General features: G+C 44.2%; 3 protein-coding genes across 5 annotated transcripts; 1 reads left to right on the top strand and 2 right to left on the bottom strand.

Annotated features, from left to right (window-relative positions):
* Window positions 1-28: 28 nt before the first annotated feature.
* On the bottom strand, window positions 29-2,179 carry LOC112874996 (ubiquitin-conjugating enzyme 15-like). The gene is made up of 6 exons (XM_025938653.1): window positions 1,955-2,179; window positions 1,719-1,822; window positions 1,279-1,381; window positions 1,124-1,187; window positions 462-550; window positions 29-385 (listed from the first exon to the last, which is right to left on the bottom strand). The coding sequence occupies exons 1-6, from the start codon at window positions 1,994-1,996 to the stop codon at window positions 290-292; spliced, it is 498 nt and encodes a 165-aa protein (XP_025794438.1). The 5' UTR covers window positions 1,997-2,179; the 3' UTR covers window positions 29-289.
* A 1,643-nt stretch (window positions 2,180-3,822) lies between these two features.
* LOC112878150 (target of rapamycin complex subunit wat1-like) lies at window positions 3,823-8,156 on the top strand. Its single transcript, XM_025942569.1, has 11 exons — window positions 3,823-4,079; window positions 4,317-4,438; window positions 5,280-5,381; window positions 5,459-5,571; window positions 6,028-6,097; window positions 6,901-6,978; window positions 7,064-7,180; window positions 7,265-7,359; window positions 7,501-7,580; window positions 7,665-7,724; window positions 7,801-8,156. Exons 2-11 carry the CDS (start codon window positions 4,331-4,333, stop codon window positions 7,926-7,928), a joined length of 951 nt encoding a protein of 316 aa, XP_025798354.1. The 5' UTR covers window positions 3,823-4,079; window positions 4,317-4,330; the 3' UTR covers window positions 7,929-8,156.
* Window positions 8,157-9,065: 909 nt separating this feature from the next.
* On the bottom strand, window positions 9,066-14,777 carry LOC112874668 (serine/threonine protein phosphatase 2A 57 kDa regulatory subunit B' alpha isoform-like). 3 transcript variants are annotated; one of them, XM_025938131.1, is made up of 3 exons: window positions 13,209-14,774; window positions 9,914-10,240; window positions 9,066-9,646 (listed from the first exon to the last, which is right to left on the bottom strand). In XM_025938131.1, exons 1-2 carry the CDS (start codon window positions 14,448-14,450, stop codon window positions 9,914-9,916), a joined length of 1,569 nt encoding a protein of 522 aa, XP_025793916.1. In that variant the 5' UTR covers window positions 14,451-14,774; the 3' UTR covers window positions 9,066-9,646. The 3 variants fall into 3 exon arrangements, with proteins under 3 accessions (XP_025793916.1, XP_025793915.1, XP_025793917.1); XM_025938130.1 differs by having other exon boundaries at window positions 9,122-9,588; window positions 13,209-14,773; XM_025938132.1 differs by lacking the exons at window positions 9,066-9,646; window positions 9,914-10,240 and adding an exon at window positions 10,264-12,147 and having other exon boundaries at window positions 13,209-14,777.
* Between the last annotated feature and the right edge of the window lie 3,425 nt (window positions 14,778-18,202).

Raw genomic sequence — 18,202 nt, 5'->3', positions numbered from 1 at the left:
TCGAGAACATACTCAGAAATCCAGCAAGTAAAAAGTTCAACCTGAGTTGCATTTCATGTCTTTTCCGTAAGTTGATAAGAAACAAACATTATTCTATATATCATCGAAGGTGTAAGGATTAGCAATTACAGCAACTGCCGCTGATGCACATTCATTTACAAACCACAACGGCATGTTAATTTCCAGTCAAATGGGTCGCTTGAAATTAAACCTAAATCATCTCCCATGTAAAGGTAGTCTGGCAACTGAAGGGGGTGCTGCCAAAAGGAAACGCCAATGGGAACACCCATCACACCGTGTCATCATGGAACCACCACCTAGTCTCCTTCGGTGACCTCCCATTGCGGCAGTTCCTGACATAGCGATCATTATCGGCTGGGCGTTGCTGCAATCAGTATCTGTATTAGCCAGACATCAAGGTCCACTGCTTCAAGAAGGATAATGTAGAAAAGATATGTAACCTTTGCTGGTGAGCTTGACAACATAGACAAGATGCTGATACAGACAGAACTGACCGTCATCGCTGGGGACCATGAGTCATACAATATATCTGTAGACAAGTGAAGGAAATGTAAACCGATAATCCGTCTCGGATTGTAACCTCCACATATATACGATTCTAGCAAGTTATTAGAATAGCTTCTCATGGAAAAATTCCAACAGGGAAGGTCAGCTTTAGGGTTTAGTCTTGCGTCAAAAAACAAGAGCACAGGAGAGACTACATGTTTCACCTTCTACAGCACTCAGGATACAAAAAGAATTCTAGCACAGAAGATATTTGTTAAGTTGTCATGAAACTGGCAGATTGAGGTGAGGCAATATGTGCAGATGCTGAGCAAGATGTGGTCAAACAAAGCGCAATTGCGCAAAAGTGTGCATTTAGTGGAATACACAGAATCATAAATTTCCTAATGCCCGCCAAGTTGTAAACAACAAATATGCAAGGTGCCTCACCTCAAGCTGAGTTTTGTGATGCCAATCATGGCATGAAAATGCATCCTAAATCTAGTTTTAACGTGAGTTATGTGATGCCCAGGCCCTCATCATCGAAAGCAAAGATCTCTAGTGAATTTACAACGCAGGAGATGGACAAAAAATGGTGACTAACAGTTAAGAATCATACCTAAACAGATGTGCCCATTGCTGTAGATGTGCGGATGCATTGGTGCTGGGTGCAGAAATATAACCTGCAAAAGTAACCAAGAAAAAAAAACTAGAATCTAATGCACAACTAATAATCAATTGAAACTAAACGACATGGGGAATAAAGATACTGACCTGAGGTGCCTCCATGGGATAATGCTCAGGGAAGTCCACCTGCAGCTGGTACGTCTCGCCGGTGTAGAGGGTGCCTGGCGCTCCAGCCACATCGATGACCCACCTTTAGTATTGTTTCATCCACCGTTATTTTTCATTTACGTTTTCCTTTCGTTCAGGATAAAAAACTACTACAAAATTATAACGAAAATCTCTTTGGAAAAGAAGACAGAGAAATCCGCAGAGAATTTCACAGCAACAAACCCCAAACGCACGCAACGCGTCTTGGATCAATTCGGTGGCGGGTAGAGCTCCTCGATTTCACCAGGACTAATCGAAACTCGCAGACAGAAAACAGTAGCCATGCGTCGAGCTCGAGCCACGTGCGGAAAGAATCATAATAGGAACCCCGCAGGCAGTGATTGCTCGGTGAGAAAGGGCGGCGAGGGAAGAATGGGCACCTCTGGAGGTTGTCGGTGACCCTGTGCTTGAAGCCGGCGGGCGGGTTGACCTGCCACTCCGAGAGCTCCTTCTGCAGGCGGCTGCACGCGATCTTGCTCAGCGCCTGCACCCCCACACCCACAAGCACGGAGCAAGGAAAACCCACACGAAAGGGGGGAGCGAGAGAAAGATCAGTCGAATCGGGCGGCGACCTCGGGGTTGGGGGGGGGGGGGGGCGGGGCTTAGGGTTTCTTACCTTCCGGGAAGGGGACGAGGAGGAGGGGGAGGAGCTCGTCATGGCGCGGGCGCCGGCCGGCCGGCCGCTGGGTCCCCGCGGTGGCGGAAGGGGCGAAGAGGGGAGGGGAGGGGAAGAGGAAAGGTATCTGCGCGCGCGTGTGTGGGCGGCGCGGCGGCTGTTGTATTGGTGGTGGGGCGGCAGCGCCAAGGGGGAAAGACCTAGGACGAGGAGACTTTTGGCCGAATGGACGGCCTTCCGCTTTGCATGTTCTCGGTCCCGGCGGTTTGAATTTTGGATGATGATTCGCTAGGAAATTCGACTAGAGTATAAACTCAAATCCTGTTGATCTGTTAAGGTATCCCTAGCCCTCCGTATATAATAGTTTTATAGCATTAATTATATCGTCATATAGAATTTTTATTTTGTATATAAGCAGAGGAAGAAATTGGATCTCACGTAAGATCCGGTGCCAATATATAAACAAATACGCTATACACTATAAGTTGTGCATTGGAAGTGAAATGGTGTCTTCTTAATAAATGGAAAATAAATATGGTAGGTAGAGAAAAGAGAGTGAATTTAATAGGAATCTACACCAAAATATTATGGATTGTAGAGTGTAGTTTCTAAAAGTGATGTTTTGATGATATGGCAACCTAAACACTATCATAGACACTATGGGTTAGGATTGCCCTAACATTAGTACTATTTTATACTAAAAGAAAATATAAAAGAACATTTTATGTGCTATGCCTATAATTTATCTGCTACAACTCAAATAAGGATTACCGAAGGTACATTAATTAGAATTTGAGGAGCAAGAGCTGCCTTCAATACCCAGAGTCCGTTTGGCAAGATTTCGGACCCTTTTAGAAGGACTCCGGCTCCATACTCGGAGGGCGGAGCCAGAGCAGGCGGAGCTAGTTTTCCTAGCTACGCCTGCTCAACCATCTCGTAAGCAAAAGCTGAAAAAACAGCTCTCGTATGTTTCGATGGAACCGCTTCACCTCCTTCCTCCGTTTGGCAGGGCTCCAGCAAAAGCTGCTGAAGGAGCCGGAGCCCTCCCTAAGGGGCCCAGCTCTTATAAAAACGGCTCCGGCTCCTCTTGTAGAGCTGCTCTCTAGTGGAGTTGAAGCTGTTTTGAAAAATATTTGGCAAAACAGCTTCACCCTCCTTTTCATGAATGAATTGAAGAGCAGGAGACGGTTGGAGCCACAAAATGTAGCTCCACCATCATAGTGGAAGCCGTTTTGAGCTTCACCAATAATTTTAAATATGGAGCCGCTCTAAAAACAACTCTTTAAGCAAGGCTTCAGCTGGCGCCGGCTTTGGAGCCGTTTTTAGCCCTGCCAAAGGGGCTCCTAGGCTTACATAATGATGGACTATGTGAGGAGTCTAAAATGCCAACAATGATGAATGTAATGACAAAATAATAAGATGGTAGACTATCAGCAATGAAGTATAGCTTGTCAATAAGGATCAAAAGGATACAACATCAGAGAACTACAACTGAGTAGGATTCCGTATAAGGAGCAAGAGAAGAAAGAAGTATTTTAACTAACTAAGAGATAGAAAAAAAGATAGATAGTCGTGCCACCACGGTAGAAAGTAATATTTAATACCTCTATGTTGATTATGTAATAATTTTTCTGTATATATGATAGAGTTATTTTGTATATTACATTTGTCGTTCACCTCTTCTATACACAAATGTAAGCCTAAGAAAATTAACGTAACCGTAAATAAAACATAGAAGAAAATAGAGAATCCTTTTTACTCATTAATTAACTATCTCTCTCTTATTTTGGCTTTTCACAACGAAGTCTCTCACCAGTCCTACTTCCAGCCCAGCCCGCAGGCGAACCAGCGTCCTATTTCTGATAGTTAATGCCGGCCCAGTCCCAACAACTCCGCCACGGGAGCGCGGGCTCACAACCGCCGCCGCCGTCGACGCCCGGCGCTTGCTCCTCCCGAGTCCCGATCCAGACAACCGGCGGCGCTCACGTCAGCGTTAGTCAACCCGAGGCCCTCTACGGGGCCACCCGGCGGTGCGCCTGGGCTGCGCCAGCGCCGCAGGACAGCGGGGGCTCGCAACCGCCGCTGGCCATCCAGCATCCTCGCCGCCTCGCCTCCGCTAGCCCCTGTAAGTGTGACTGCTACGGCGTCGTGCCCTATTCCTTGGGCCTTGTCAATTTGAATGTACTGGTGGGTGTATCTCAGTATCTGAACTACTGGTTGTGTGGATCAGTTCAAGCAAACGGGTTTATGAATTTAGTAGGGTTTAGTGGTCCAGGTATAACAAATGAAGTGTTTAACATAATTTTCCTCCAGAATACCCAAAGGAACTCCCCCATATTGTGTAGTGTTGATGTATTGGCAGGCTAAAGGTGCAAAATGGCGCAACCTTCTGTCATTCTAGCAACTGCAAGCTATGATCACACGATCAGGTTTTGGGAAGCCAAGAGCGGTCGCTGTTATCGCACGATTCAGTATCCAGACTCTGTAAGTATTGACTCTGGGTTGTTAGAACTCTTGTCATTCGGTTTGCATATACTCCCTCTGTCTATCCATCAATGTAAGGCTAGTATTTTTAGGAGAAAGTCTTTGAAGGTAAATTTTTCAACCTTTAATTGCTCTTGCAATATATTGTCAGTTGCTACAAAATCATTTTTGTCATAAAAATCCTTTCAAACACGAATATATGATGCAATTTTTGTACACTAAGTCTAGATATAGTCTGACTAATCAATGCTCAAAATTGATGAACTTTGACATTTTCAAATCAAAATATGCCTTCATTATGGGACAGAGGGAGTAACAGATAAGATGATTTTCTTTATTGATTCCTTTTTCTGACTGGTGAAAAAAAATCAGTATTAGATGCCAAGTTACCTGCTGTTTGTCATAGTCACGTTCCCTATATTTTTCTTCTTTCATTTTGATAACCACAGTAAGCTTTTTGTAGATGTACTTTTTATAAGAATCTTGGCTTAATATGATCTCGGTCTGTGCATTTTTTATGCTACAAAACCAATGAGGTAGGTACCTCTATATGTTGTCAACGTGACTGATACTAGCCAACAAAAACAAAAACCAATGAGGTAGGCTCGATTTTTGTCATTGCAATATATTATCAATTGCTACAAAACCAATGAGGCTGATTTGGATGGTTAAATTGAGCTTCTTCATTGACATGCTGTGCGACAAAACAAAAATTGTTCTACATACACATAGTAACTTATGGACCAAAGCTTGGGATATGGTGATTCACTTTAAGATTAGAGCAATCTAGTTTTATACCAATGTTTTGTACCTTAAGTCTATTGTAACCTCTCGTTTGCAGCAAGTTAATCGCCTTGAGATAACCCCAGACAAGCGTTTTTTAGCTGCTGCTGGCAATCCTCATATCCGTCTTTTTGACGTTAACTCCAATAGCCCTCAACCGGTATGTATCTGTTTACAACAGCAGCCATTGTGGGCCACCATTTCCTTTTCCATATTTAATCAAAATGCACCTGGCAGGTAATTAGCTATGATTCACATACTAGTAATGTTATGGCTGTGGGGTTCCATTGTGATGGGAACTGGATGTACTCAGGTTCAGAGGATGGTACTGTACGAATCTGGGATTTAAGGTGAGATTTCAAAAACTTATTGTCTTGGTTGGCTCCAATCTCCAGAGTTGCAAACCATTTTTTTTCTTGGCCTGCGATTCTTGTGTAAATTTCAACGACTATTCTAAGTTATAATTAGGAGGAAAATTTATTGCAAATCCATCTCCAGGTGTTATCATGCAAACCCAACAATCCACCATATAGTCCATCAGGTTGGTTTGGAGGGACTAGATGTATGGAAAAACAAATGTCACATGGATGAGCATGATAGGCGCTAACAAATTAAGAAATCATCTATGAATAATCCCTCCACGTGATATCTAAATCTGATCCATCCACATTTCATACAACCACCTATACGAGAATTCGCTATTAGCCTTCTAATTTATGTACAGTGCTTATGCTACTAATCTTCCGATCATAATTCATTTTATGCCTTTGATATTTGTCTTTGGTCTTGTGCATCTTTGGTTCCAGGACTGCGACTTGTCAGCGAGAATATGAAAGTCGAGCAGCTGTCAACACAGTAGTCCTACACCCAAATCAGGTTAGAATCATTTTATTCTGTTGTCATCTTCTGTATACTTCAATACTGTCTTTAGGTAATGACTGGAATTTTCGGTTCCCTTGACAAACCTGTATTGCAATATGTTGACACATTACGCCTGCATGCATGCAACTTTGAAACCTTTTTTTCCCCTGTGTATCCATAGCTTTCAACATTTAGTTGTGGTACCCGATGTTAACCATAGTGAGAGTGAAGTGAACATGTGACAAGCCTTTATAACAAATTATGGAGATGGTTTGATTTACATGTTTTGTCTGTAGTATTTTTCCCATTAGTGATACAGTTTTTTTTAAAAAAAACAAGAGTTGGCGATACAGTTTGACTAGGCATATTAATGATGACACACACGGGTTTCTATTACTATTTCCATTGTCTTGCTAAAGTTCAGTTTTCAGTTCCTGGGCATTGTTTTTTGTTAAGCTTTTCTCTTGTGGCTCTAAAAGATTAAAGTTCAGTTGATATTAACTGTGCTGTGTGCTGTGGTGCTGTGCTACTAAGGTTTATGTTATTGTGCCTCTGGAAGTTATGCTTTCAGCTAACTGCTTTAAGCAAAAGATCAGGTACTTTTATGAGCAACTCCATTGTGTAAGAGATCCCAAGTCTCCCTCTGTTGGTCTTCAGAGTCCCTTGTAAAACTTCATTTTCTTATACATAATTTGAATAGCATTTATTAGAATGTCCCGGCACTTGAGATAATTCTCGTTTGCCATTTTTTCTCCATGCACTATTATATTGATTTCTTGCCGTTCAAATTTGGTAACATTGTATCCCCAATTTTTCAGAAAGAATTAATATCTGGTGATCAAAATGGAAACATACGTGTGTGGGATTTGGCTGCTAATTCATGCAGCTGTGAGTTGGTGAGTCAAAAAAGTCCTTATTATGGTTCTTCTGGGGTAGGTGATACGCAAGAACACAATTGATTTGTTGATTCCATTTATCCAGGTACCAGAGGTGGATACTGCTGTAAGATCTCTGACAGTCATGTGGGATGGGAGTATGGTGGTTGCTGCAAATAACCGTGGGACATGTTATGTTTGGCGCCTACTTAAGGGTACACAGGTCAGTCAGTTATACTGACCGAACAGCTGCCGTACAGTCACTTGTGATCTATATATTTTCAAACTGATGAAGTCTATTACGCAGACAATTACCTGCTTTGAACCCCTCCACAAATTGCAAGCCCATGATGGCTACATTCTGAAGTGCCTACTTTCGCCAGAATTCTGCGATCCTAACAGGTAACGTGCTCATTACATAGTTGTCCATTTATCAAAATGCATTTGACAGTAATATTCCATTGTAAAGCGCCGTCTGCTCATCACAGCTCAAGAATCGCTTAACTCACTCAGTACCACGTGCTCTTTTGGGAACTTTTGTAGGTATCTTGCAACAGCATCATCTGACAACACTGTAAAGATTTGGAATGTTGATGGCTTCAAGTTAGAAAGAACTTTAGTAGGTAATGTGTTTCCAACAATTTAACCAAAAGTTGTAAAATTTTCTGAATGTGATCTTGAAACATCGCGGGCTATCAATTTCTCAGGTCATCAACGCTGGGTTTGGGATTGCGTGTTCTCAGTTGATGGTGCTTATTTGATTACCGGTACAAACTACAGCTTACATCACTCTATGTTCCATATAATCCATGAGCTAATCAGATGAATTTTTCTGCCATGCAGCTTCATCTGATACTACCGCGAGATTGTGGACGATGTCGACTGGAGAGGCAATCAGGGTGTACCAGGGACATCACAAGGCAACCGTCTGTTGTGCTCTACATGATGGGGCTGAATCAGCTCCCTCATAAGTCATAAGCACCGTATGACCTTGGATTCTGTACATAACTCTGACTGCCTAGTTTCCAGCATTGCTGTAACTGAGAACATGTGGCTACTGTAGTGAAACTGTACACAGCCGTATCTGGGGTTTCGTGCGAAGTAATTTGGATGCTAGTATTTGTCAAATTGTTTTGGGAATTTGCTGATATTCAATTACTTATGCAGAACTGGAGGCTGAAGCACTCCATTTCTTTTTACAAGGGGCGCACACGTTACAAGATTCGAATTTCTGATATACGGCCAATAATTAGCTTATCCTTTTGTAGATTTTTTTTAAAATTCTACATTAGCACAATCGGATCCATATTTGAACGCACTTTCCTAGACTATAGTTTTGTTGGCCTGGGATTGTATGCTTGGAGACCGCGCTGCATCCTATTGTATTGAAATGGATGGAACAGTTTGTTTATCAGAGTATGCGTAGAACGGCGGCAAATAGGCTGAGTCGCTTTCGGTTTTTGGCTAGCTGGCCAGTTGCATGATGCAAGTGGCTGCTGGTGACACGACACCATACCTGTCTTCAACAATATTATCTTTCGGTTAGGGAGGCACTTAACGGCTACTAAAACGCATGGTCGATATGCATCGCAGTAGAAAATCTCGCCGACCGTTCCGTAGAAAACGGTATGAGAGCACGAGCACGGCCGCTCTTTTTTCTGCAGGGGTCAGTACCATGCACGTGAACGCGATGGGAACAAGCACTCCGATATTTCCCTGCCGACAAACTTTCTTTCACGTGAGCATCACGTTTTCGAGAGGCTGCTGCACCGATTTAAATTTGTTTTACTCGACTCAACCAAAGAGCGTCTGACCAAGATGGCATGCTCTGGTCCTGTCAGGAGCTGCAAAATATCTGGATGGTCAAGAAATAAATGAAGCGGGTATAAGAAGGAACCGGAGATGAACTGATTATACAGAAATGAATCATTGACATCCAAACTGACACGAAGGCCTATAGCACAAAACACCTTAAACATGGAGGGGAAGATGATGCAAGAGGCTTATGATCGGCATCCTGAGATTCCCCACGAATTAGCATGTAACCAAAACTTAATCCAGCGCAAGGCAAAGTAAGCCATTTTATTGCTGAAACAACCACAGCAACAGAACATCAAAGCAGTTCCTACATATGAGCCCATTTTATTGCTATCGTGCCACACACTAAGTTAAAAGAGCTTTTATCTCCATTTATACTGTTACTTCCATACAATGAACTGAATAACTCCAAAAAGACAACAGGTAAAAAGGAAAAAAGAAAGGAAGAAAAAAGCTTACATCTAGCTCAGTCATTTTTTCTACTTGGATTATCCCAATTGTGGGTAGGGAACTAGGGCAAACAATGAAGGATTAATACAAGGGTCTGATTATTCATAAATTAATGGAACAGAAAAGGAGGGGCTGAACAAAGGACGGACTCGGAATCATAGCAGGACCTCACTAGGCACAGAAACTCTGCAAGAATTAGCCTTCACTACCACCACTGTGTCTGAACTCAGTCTGACATTTTTTCCTTGATGCTTGTGATCCCAAGTCATCAATGTTGATATGAGTGCACAGCAACTGGCACCGATAACTTGTCATCTCGATAGGTGCACATGGATGCTCATGGGATAAGTGAGCAGCAGTTATCTGAGGAAGCATAAACATGCTTTCAAACGATGTTTGCATACTTGTGGTCTTATGGATGCTGACACAAAATACTAAAAGATAAATGTCCATAATAAACTGAAAGTTCAATACAGATATATTCCATCTTTTTGTCAACTGCCATGACCAAGTCAAAACAAAAGGTAAGCAGTACAAAAAGTGGCAATGCATCTCACAGAAATGCTAAAACAAAGGGAGAACATCAAGAAGAGGACATAAACAGAGTAATACAATTTTAGGTTACAAGATTAAAAACAACTTACGAACACAAGCCCAACAAATAAATGAAGCAGGAAGGTTATATTACCTAGTTGACCAAAACCATGTCATCTCCAGCAGCCTTGGCAGCAACAGCTTCCAATTGTCTCCATGCAGATTCTCGTTGCTCTTGGATCTCTTTAGCTTTTGCTTGTTTCTCCATGTATTGCTGTTGGCACTCTTCAAATAGCTCACTGTCCATATCCAAAAACATCTTACGCACATTTGCAGTGAGACCATGAACGGCTTGATTCCAGTGGCTCTGTATATTCCTCTCAAGTGCTTCAAATATGATTGGAAATATAGCACCACGATTTTGGGCTATCAAGCTTACAATGTGATCATTGTTCCACAAGAACAATGCACGCTCAGCAACCTGACAAAGGAAAATCAATAATCAAGCAAAAGAATCAGACATGGAGAGGTCATGTATCACAGTAGCAGGAGCTAGCAGCTTAATATAGTGAAATACTTGTCAGAACAAACAATAGGGAGCAGATTTTGTTCAGCAAGGGTAGCTGATTTTTTTAAATTCTTTATTGCAGAATATACCTAGCAGGGTCAACATATCCATAAAAATGATAAAAGGAGTAGGAAAAAAATATTTCATAGGCGAAGACCAGGAAAGAAATCATTGAGTGGAAGAGCCATCATTGGAACATGGCGCAGAGATACATGATGAGATGAAACTAAGCAGAGAAAGGACCATTCAGCAAATTGTTCCATAAGGTCCTGGTATTGGTGCCCACAAGGCCACAATATTGAAATAAGGTATAATGGTTTGAGTGTAGAACCAAAGAAACAGAATTTCAATCATTCGTGCAAACAATATAGCTTGGGTGTATACAAGCAAAACGTATCATGTATCTAGTCTCCAATAGTATAACCAAACGCTATAATGAAAAAGGACATTACTGCGCCACAGTTGATTAAATGGATGTGTTTAGCTAGAAACCAACTCCAAACTTCATGAGTTGAGAATGACTCGGAGCACTTTATCAACCAACACTCAGTATTGCACTATGAAGAGGCATTAACGAACTATTCAAGAAGAAAGTGCACTATACTTGCATAATGATCAAGCTGAATAGAAACTGTCGTAAATTAGTATCCAGCAAGCATCACAATCGAGTATTTAACACCCGCAGAGTACTGGTGCTCTTGAAATGCTTAAAAATAAAATAGAGGAAAATGGTTGGACCCAATACAGAGGAAGTTTGAACAAATAATTATAACCAACTGATTTCATGAGGAGGCACAGTGGGGTCTGGAGTCAATGGCATACAAGAAATGTTACAACTACACAAGAGTAGTCTAGAACAGCAAGCTTTATTGTAGTAGCACCATGGTTCTCAAGTCATTGCCTACGCGTCGCCTTGGCGTCCGGGCGGAATTTCAATCCTGGCGTCGCGGTCGCCACGCCCTCCCCGTGTATGGGGTCCAAAGTCGTCGCCTAGGCATGATTGGCGTCGTTGTTCCGCCCAGCGGACGCCGCACGAGCCAAATCGACTCTGCGCGCGGGGAGCAAAGAGCATGGCGCAAAGTTGCGCGCGCGGAAAAGAGGCACGGCGCGGAGTCGCGCGTGCGGGAGCCGAAAGAATTGCGCACGGGAGAAACAGCGGGAGCAAGAATCGCACGCCTACACCTCCCCAAGCGACCCCATCTGTGCCGCGCACTGATTCAGAATGAGGGAAGGAGAAACGAAAGGAGAAGAGGGCGGCGGCTCTCCGAATCCTCGCCGGCGGCGCGGAGCCTCAGTCCAGCTGCGCCCACACCTTGGTCCAGCAGCTCCATCCCTCTGCTGCGAGCCTGCGACCAATCCAGTCCGCCTACATCTACATCCAGGCACTCGTCGTCTCGTCCCTTCTGCTCTGTGCTCTGCTCCGCCTCCTCGTCCTCCCGGTCTGCTCGCCATGCACGTACCTCTTCCTCTCCCTTCCTCTGCTCTATTGCTTATGCTTGGTTAGCTTGGACATGGATATACTCTGCTCTGCTGTGCTTCCTGAGGTGGGAGGCAAACAGCATTGGCTGCTCTGCTCCACTATACGGATTATATAAGGTAGCTTTGTGTGAATGTGTGCCCGATGACTGATTCATGTGATTCTACCTTACTGCATTTTTCTTAGTTTTGCCACTTGCTACTCTCGGCTTCAGAATTGACAGCAACAAGGTATGTTTATGCTGCTTCATCTTAGATTAGGATGAGTATGGCGTCGCCTCGCCACGCGCCTTACTCGCCTAGGCGTCTTGAAGGGGGTGGGTGGCCACGCCTCCCCTTACCGCCTTAAAAACCATGAGTAGCACAGAGAGTTATGTTCCTATATTAAAAAGTTAATGCGACATATGGGCCAATATTATATGACCATATGGGCCACAAGGATGAATTAGCTACACACCTATAGTACACAACCAAAAACAAAATGATTGAGACCTGGAGAAAAATTATTACCATTGGCAACAAGTTATTTTAACCTATTGAACTTATCTACATGCTACAAAAGTCCACTTAAAACTGGATAAACTGTGACATAAAACAACAGCATGAGAAAACAAAAGGGAAAAGGGATTGTTTTCTAAAGTCAACTTAAATCTTCAATCCAATAGCATTCAAGTTTTCTAAAATATTTCAAAATTGCAAGACTGGAAACTCAATACATATATGCCACGACTCTTATTAATATTGCTAACACTTCATGACTACCCTTGGTTCTTGTATGCAGCCCATTTGTCCTGTGAAAGCTATCAAATTGCTACTACATTGTTTGGAAACAATTAGTTATTACGAGGTGTGTTCTACTGTATCAGAAAGAATGCTTGTTTTTCTGGCTAATTACAGGCAAAAAGCTTGATGAGAAAGAATGTGTCAAAATGATGAAAACATTTCTTTTCCCTGCAGCGCAGTTTCTGACTTCTCAAAGCAGCCGGTAAACCCCAAAATGACCTTGCATCCAAGAAGCATGCAAACCTATACCTCTAGCAGTAAGCTATGATGGGTGATCAATAAAGAGCATACCACAAATACAAGTTCAAAACTATTAACTCTCAATGGTGGTGTACACTTGACTGAAAACTCATTTGCATACGCTTCAAGAAATTTTATGCTAGGTTGTTAGAACATGCAAATGGCAATACAGCCATGTCATTTTTCATATTGATAACACAATGCCTTGTTATAATAGCTTTGTTTTCCCCCACATGCAAATAGTCATTTGGAGTAATACCCACTCAAAAAGCATATCACAAAACATATGGAGCGCATTTGACTAAATGCCATTGTTAATGTATGCAAGCATGCTGATGAAAATATACTCAGCCAGAACCCAGCAAATAAATTAAAGCAGTACCTGGAAATGAGAACTGTTAAGGCACCGGCCAATCTGCTTAAAGAGTGGCACCATGCAACGCTGGAACTCTGCAGGCTGTGTCGCCTCGAGCACTTCTTCTAGCTCTCCCAGAAACAACACCTCCTTCTGGCAATTTGTGACTGGCCAGTATTTGAGCAGTCCCCTGATCACAGTATCTGCTAATTTGTAGTCCTTCTCAACGAACTGAACAATACAGTAGGATAGCTGCTGATGGTAGATTGCAACAGACTTGGGCTTGTGCAGGGGGATGAGAGCACGGGCAAGGAACAGCTTGTGCTCCTCCTTCATTGGCAAGGCAAAGCCATTAATGATGCTTCCAAGGATCTCAAGGAGCTCCCCTATGCCATTGTGGCGCTGCGTCTCAAAGATGAACCGGTAGAACACATTGTTGATGGCCTTGCGGATGAATGGGCGGTGTACCATGAACTTGCCATAGATGCGGTGGAGCACAGTCTTGAGGTACTCACGCTCACGGGGATCCTCGGAGTCAAAGAGGTCGAGGAGGCGGAGCACGAAGGCATGGTCCACGTACCGCTTGGCAACCTTGGTGTCGGTGTCAGGAGACACGACATACCGGAGCAGTAGATCATAGACGAGCTGGAGGTGCGGCCAGGCGGGGTCGAGGTAGGGCTCCTCCTCGTCATCAGGTGTGGCACCGGGGTCGATCGTCGCAGCGGACTCGTGCAGCGCAGGCGGAAGTGTGCGGAAGATGTTGGCGGAGATGGCGGCGACGAGCGCCTCCTGGACGTGGTCCGGGAGGCGCGCGGGCGCGTTGGCACCCGCGGCCTGCGCGGGGGCCTGCACGTAATCGACGAGCTCGAGGAGCGCCTGGCGCTTGGCCTCCTTCTCCCGCGGATGCTTGAGCGAGTCCGAGAGGTCGAAGATAGCGGCGACGAGGCGGAGCTTGCGGAGGAGAAGCCCCGGGCGGTCGGCGGCGGCGACATCGCGGAGGAGCGGGAGCGGCTCGAGGAGCGGCGGCGACGCAGCCCCCGCCGCGGGGTTGGTCGCGAGCGCGGACGGCGCCACGTGCGGCGAGGTCGGCGAGGACGGCGTCGCGGCGGAGGCCCGGGAGGCGTGGTTAACGGTGACGGGCGCGGCTCCCCCCGCGCCGCCACCACCGCCCCCGGAGGACGACGAGGGCGCGGCGGGGCGCGCCCCTGGCTCCGCGCTGTCCCCGCGCGCGCTCTTGCGGTTCCCCCGCTTGATGATCTTGTTGAACATGGCGGCAGCGGCGGATTGGGAGGCCGGTGGCGGCGGATCGGTCGATCGATCAGCCAACGAACGAATCCCCTCCTCTTCCCTCGGGGATTTGGGGATTTGGTGGCGACGGGAAGGCGAAGGCGGTGGGTCCCAGGTGGCAGGGAGAGGGAGAGCAGTGGGGAGGTGGGGTCAGCCGGTCAGGTGCGGCGAGGGGAGGGGAGGAGGCGGCATGGCTCGCTGGCGATTTGGGAGACAAGAGGACAGGGGAAGGGGATCAATGGGGGAGGAAGGAAGGGGAAGGCTGAGGAGGAGGAATGGGGATTTTCGGATTTATTTTTCGGGCGTTTTTTTGTTTTGTATTTATGGGAGGCGTTTCTTTTGTATTTTGGAGTTATTTGATCGGGTTTTCATTTCCACGTCCGGATAAATGGGACGGAGTTCTTGATCTGGCGCTCGGTTGGTAGGGTTTGATGTGGCTGGACCGGGCTTTGCTTGGAAGCAAAATAGGCAAGCTCGTCTAAATTTATTTCAATTAGCGGATAAAACCAAGCTGCAAAACTCCAATGACATTCACCGCTATACATTCATCTTAATATACTTACTAAAAACTGCACTTCCACCCGCTTGTGTAGAAGCGCGGTATGAGAGTTAAGTTCTCAAAACTACTTGTTCTTGTTCTAACTTACTAGAGATTTTGATCTAGTTTAGAGAGGTGGAACGATCCTCAGTTACAAATAAAATTTATAATAGATTAATCATGACGCCTTTAATGTTTGTGCCATATAGTTTTACGTCACTTGCCTGCCATCAACGATTTAAGACAAAAAAGCTAAGATCTTATTTAGAGAGGGGAAGATGTGATATGAAACCACCGCTCAATAAGAGACTAATGCTGCATCAGATAAGTGGAATACTGCGTCATATTAGAAGGTAGTCGGTTATGTGTAAGGTTAGAAGATAGTCGGTTATGCATAAGGTTATTATCTTGAGACTATGTCTTTTATATGACTTCCTTTAACAGCCATATAACCATACATGGTTGAGCCCTCGCCAAAGCTCATATATGACTCAAGAGGATGCGAGAAGGGAGTATCTCCAAACACATCTTCTATATCAGATATTGATTTTTCAGAGAGAGGGCAAAAAGTGGAGGGGACGTCACGTACTCCACCCGTGCGTGCCTTGTTTAAGTAGCGCACACTAGCCAAAAGTTAGTTTCGCTTATCGCCTCAAACTATCAGTTTCGAAAGGAAAACGTCCGCGGCTAGCGGGCTCCATCCACTTCACTAATAGCATACTACTACATATATTAGCATAAAGAGGCAAGGCCAATGGTGCTCATCAATCAGCGTCCATATTGGCAGTTCTTCGATCAACGTAAAAAAGTGTATTAACATAACTCCTTTTCACTTGAGAACGACGGCCACTAATTTGGCGTTACCGGACCGTACATAAATTATACGCTAATATAACTAGGCAAATACGTTCGTACCATGCTAACGTTACCGGAGTCATCCATCAACTAATGTTAATATAACTAAATAAATATGCCCGCGCATTGATACGAATAAAGTTAGTATAAATATCGGATGCGTATAGTTATCCGTACAATACGTAGAAATCTAAGTGATCGAGTCGTGAATGGAAGATTGGTAGGTCCATCCTGTGACACGAGACGGATCAACCATTTAGATGAAAATTTTACGTGCTTTAAAAATAGGTATAGATACAGATTAAAGAGTTGGACTAAAGTATATATTACGAAACCAAAGATTATGATTTTTCTTGACGAGTCCAATTACTAGGACGGAGGAGGATAGAGACGGGCAGCTTTTGGATAAGTCACGCTGGACGGTAGAGATGCGGAGACGGCGACAGGCGGCAGCGGCAACCGCACCGTGTTCTTCCGAATTGAATTTCTTTTTTTGTCTCTCGCTTTTCCCATATTTTATCGGTGCCTCTGAGGTCTGCCGTCGGTGTCACCCCGTACTTTCCCGTGCTAAGATGAAACTGAAAATAATCGCCGGACTCGAGCAATGTGAATGCTCAGATTTACAAGATCTTCGAATCGATTTACAGATATTAAGGTTATGTACAAAAGCCATCACCGGCAAACCATGAAAACGAAATAAAGGAACGACGCAACCTATTGGTTTGCTAAACAGAGGCATCACAGAACAACACTCTACCTGTGCAAATAGAAGATACCCATCTAACATGGGGTCTGCTTGGGCCAACTTATGGGCCAGCTTGTGAGCAATTTTAAGCCGCGGGCTGGCCAAACGCTTCGCTTATGGGCCGCTTCCCCCCCCCCCAAGCGCTTGCCGACCGCCTTCATGAAACGAGCAGCCGCGTCTGACCAGCTTCCGCAGCTTCTCGCTTCCCCAATCCATTCCCCCTGCGCCGCCCCCCTGCGTCGGCCTCCCCGCGCCGCCCCCCGCGCCGGGCCCCCCGCGCCGGTACAATTGCGGCTAGTGATGATTGGTGGGAATAAAAAATTCATGTAAGCAACCTTGAATTTGATTTTGTTGTATTATCAAATTATGTTGTTGTATGATAATATAAACTCATAGAGTTTTTGTGTTTCAGGCCATGCCGTTGTGCAAGAAATTTAGATTTGCCCCTTTGGATAACGAAGAAGATGTTGAAATCATATTTAGTGGTGCGTCCTGCACCAATGCGAATGCTGTGGCTCCAGGTGCAAGAGAGGGGTCAGCCGGTAATGATAAGGATAATGGTAGTGATGATGTCTAAGAGCTACATCCAAGTCCTGCTGAAAAACAACCTGTGAAAAGAGGTGCTGCTTATAAATCTCCAAAGAAGGGGAAGAAAAATTTTAGAGATATGCAGTTCAGCGATTTGTGGACTCATTTGTGGAGAAAGCTAGTTCAAGCTCTGCAACTTCTTCACCCACTGATCATGTTAGGCAAGAGATAGCAGAAATGTTGCAATCAGTCATTGAAGCTGGGGCATGTGAAGGAAGTGATGAATATTTTTATACCACACAACTCCTCATCAAAAAAGAATTTAGAGATGTGTTTGTCACTCTTAAAACCCCTGAAGGGAAGCTTGGATGGCTTAAGAGGACTTGGGAGGAGAGGAAGAAACGCTAGAGATTAAGATTACTAGTGTATTATATTTTTAAATTATCATTTGTATTGTACCTTTAATTTAGTGTGTAGTATGCTGAATCAGTTTTGAATTTTGAACTTTGACATATGGTTTTTAGTTATCTATACAGATGGCTTTCACTTCAAGTGAGTCTAATGATTCTGAAATGGCAAGTAATTCAAGTGAATTAAGTGGTTGGATGTATGAAGCAGCAGCAATAGTAGCTTATGCAATGCTTGATTCTGGGATATCTTCATCTGAAAAGAAGCCAAGAAAAGTGTCAGAAGAATCAAGTTATCAATTTATTCAGAGGCAACTTAATAATGAAGAGAGCTGCTATAACATGTTCAGAATGGGAAGGTTAGTGTTCTATAGCTTGCATGAGGAATTAGTTAACAATTATGGTTTGACATCCTCAGATGAGATGTGCTCGATTGAAGCACTTAGTATGTTCTTATAGATGTGCGGTGCACCTCAATCAGTTCGGCAAGCAAAGCATATTTTTTCACATTCTTTAGAAACTGTGAGTAGAAGGTTCAATGATGTCTTAGAAGCTGTGAATCTTTTGGCTGCCAAAAATATCAAATCCATAGATGAGATCTTTGCTGTGGTGCATCCAAAAATCCGAGAGCATAGATCCTGACCTCATTTCAGAAATTGCA

Source organism: Panicum hallii, chromosome 9, assembly GCF_002211085.1.
Source record: "Panicum hallii strain FIL2 chromosome 9, PHallii_v3.1, whole genome shotgun sequence".
NCBI lineage: Eukaryota > Viridiplantae > Streptophyta > Magnoliopsida > Poales > Poaceae > Panicum > Panicum hallii.
Note: the sequence above shows the minus strand (reverse complement) of the source record. Positions and strands in the feature narration are given on the sequence as shown.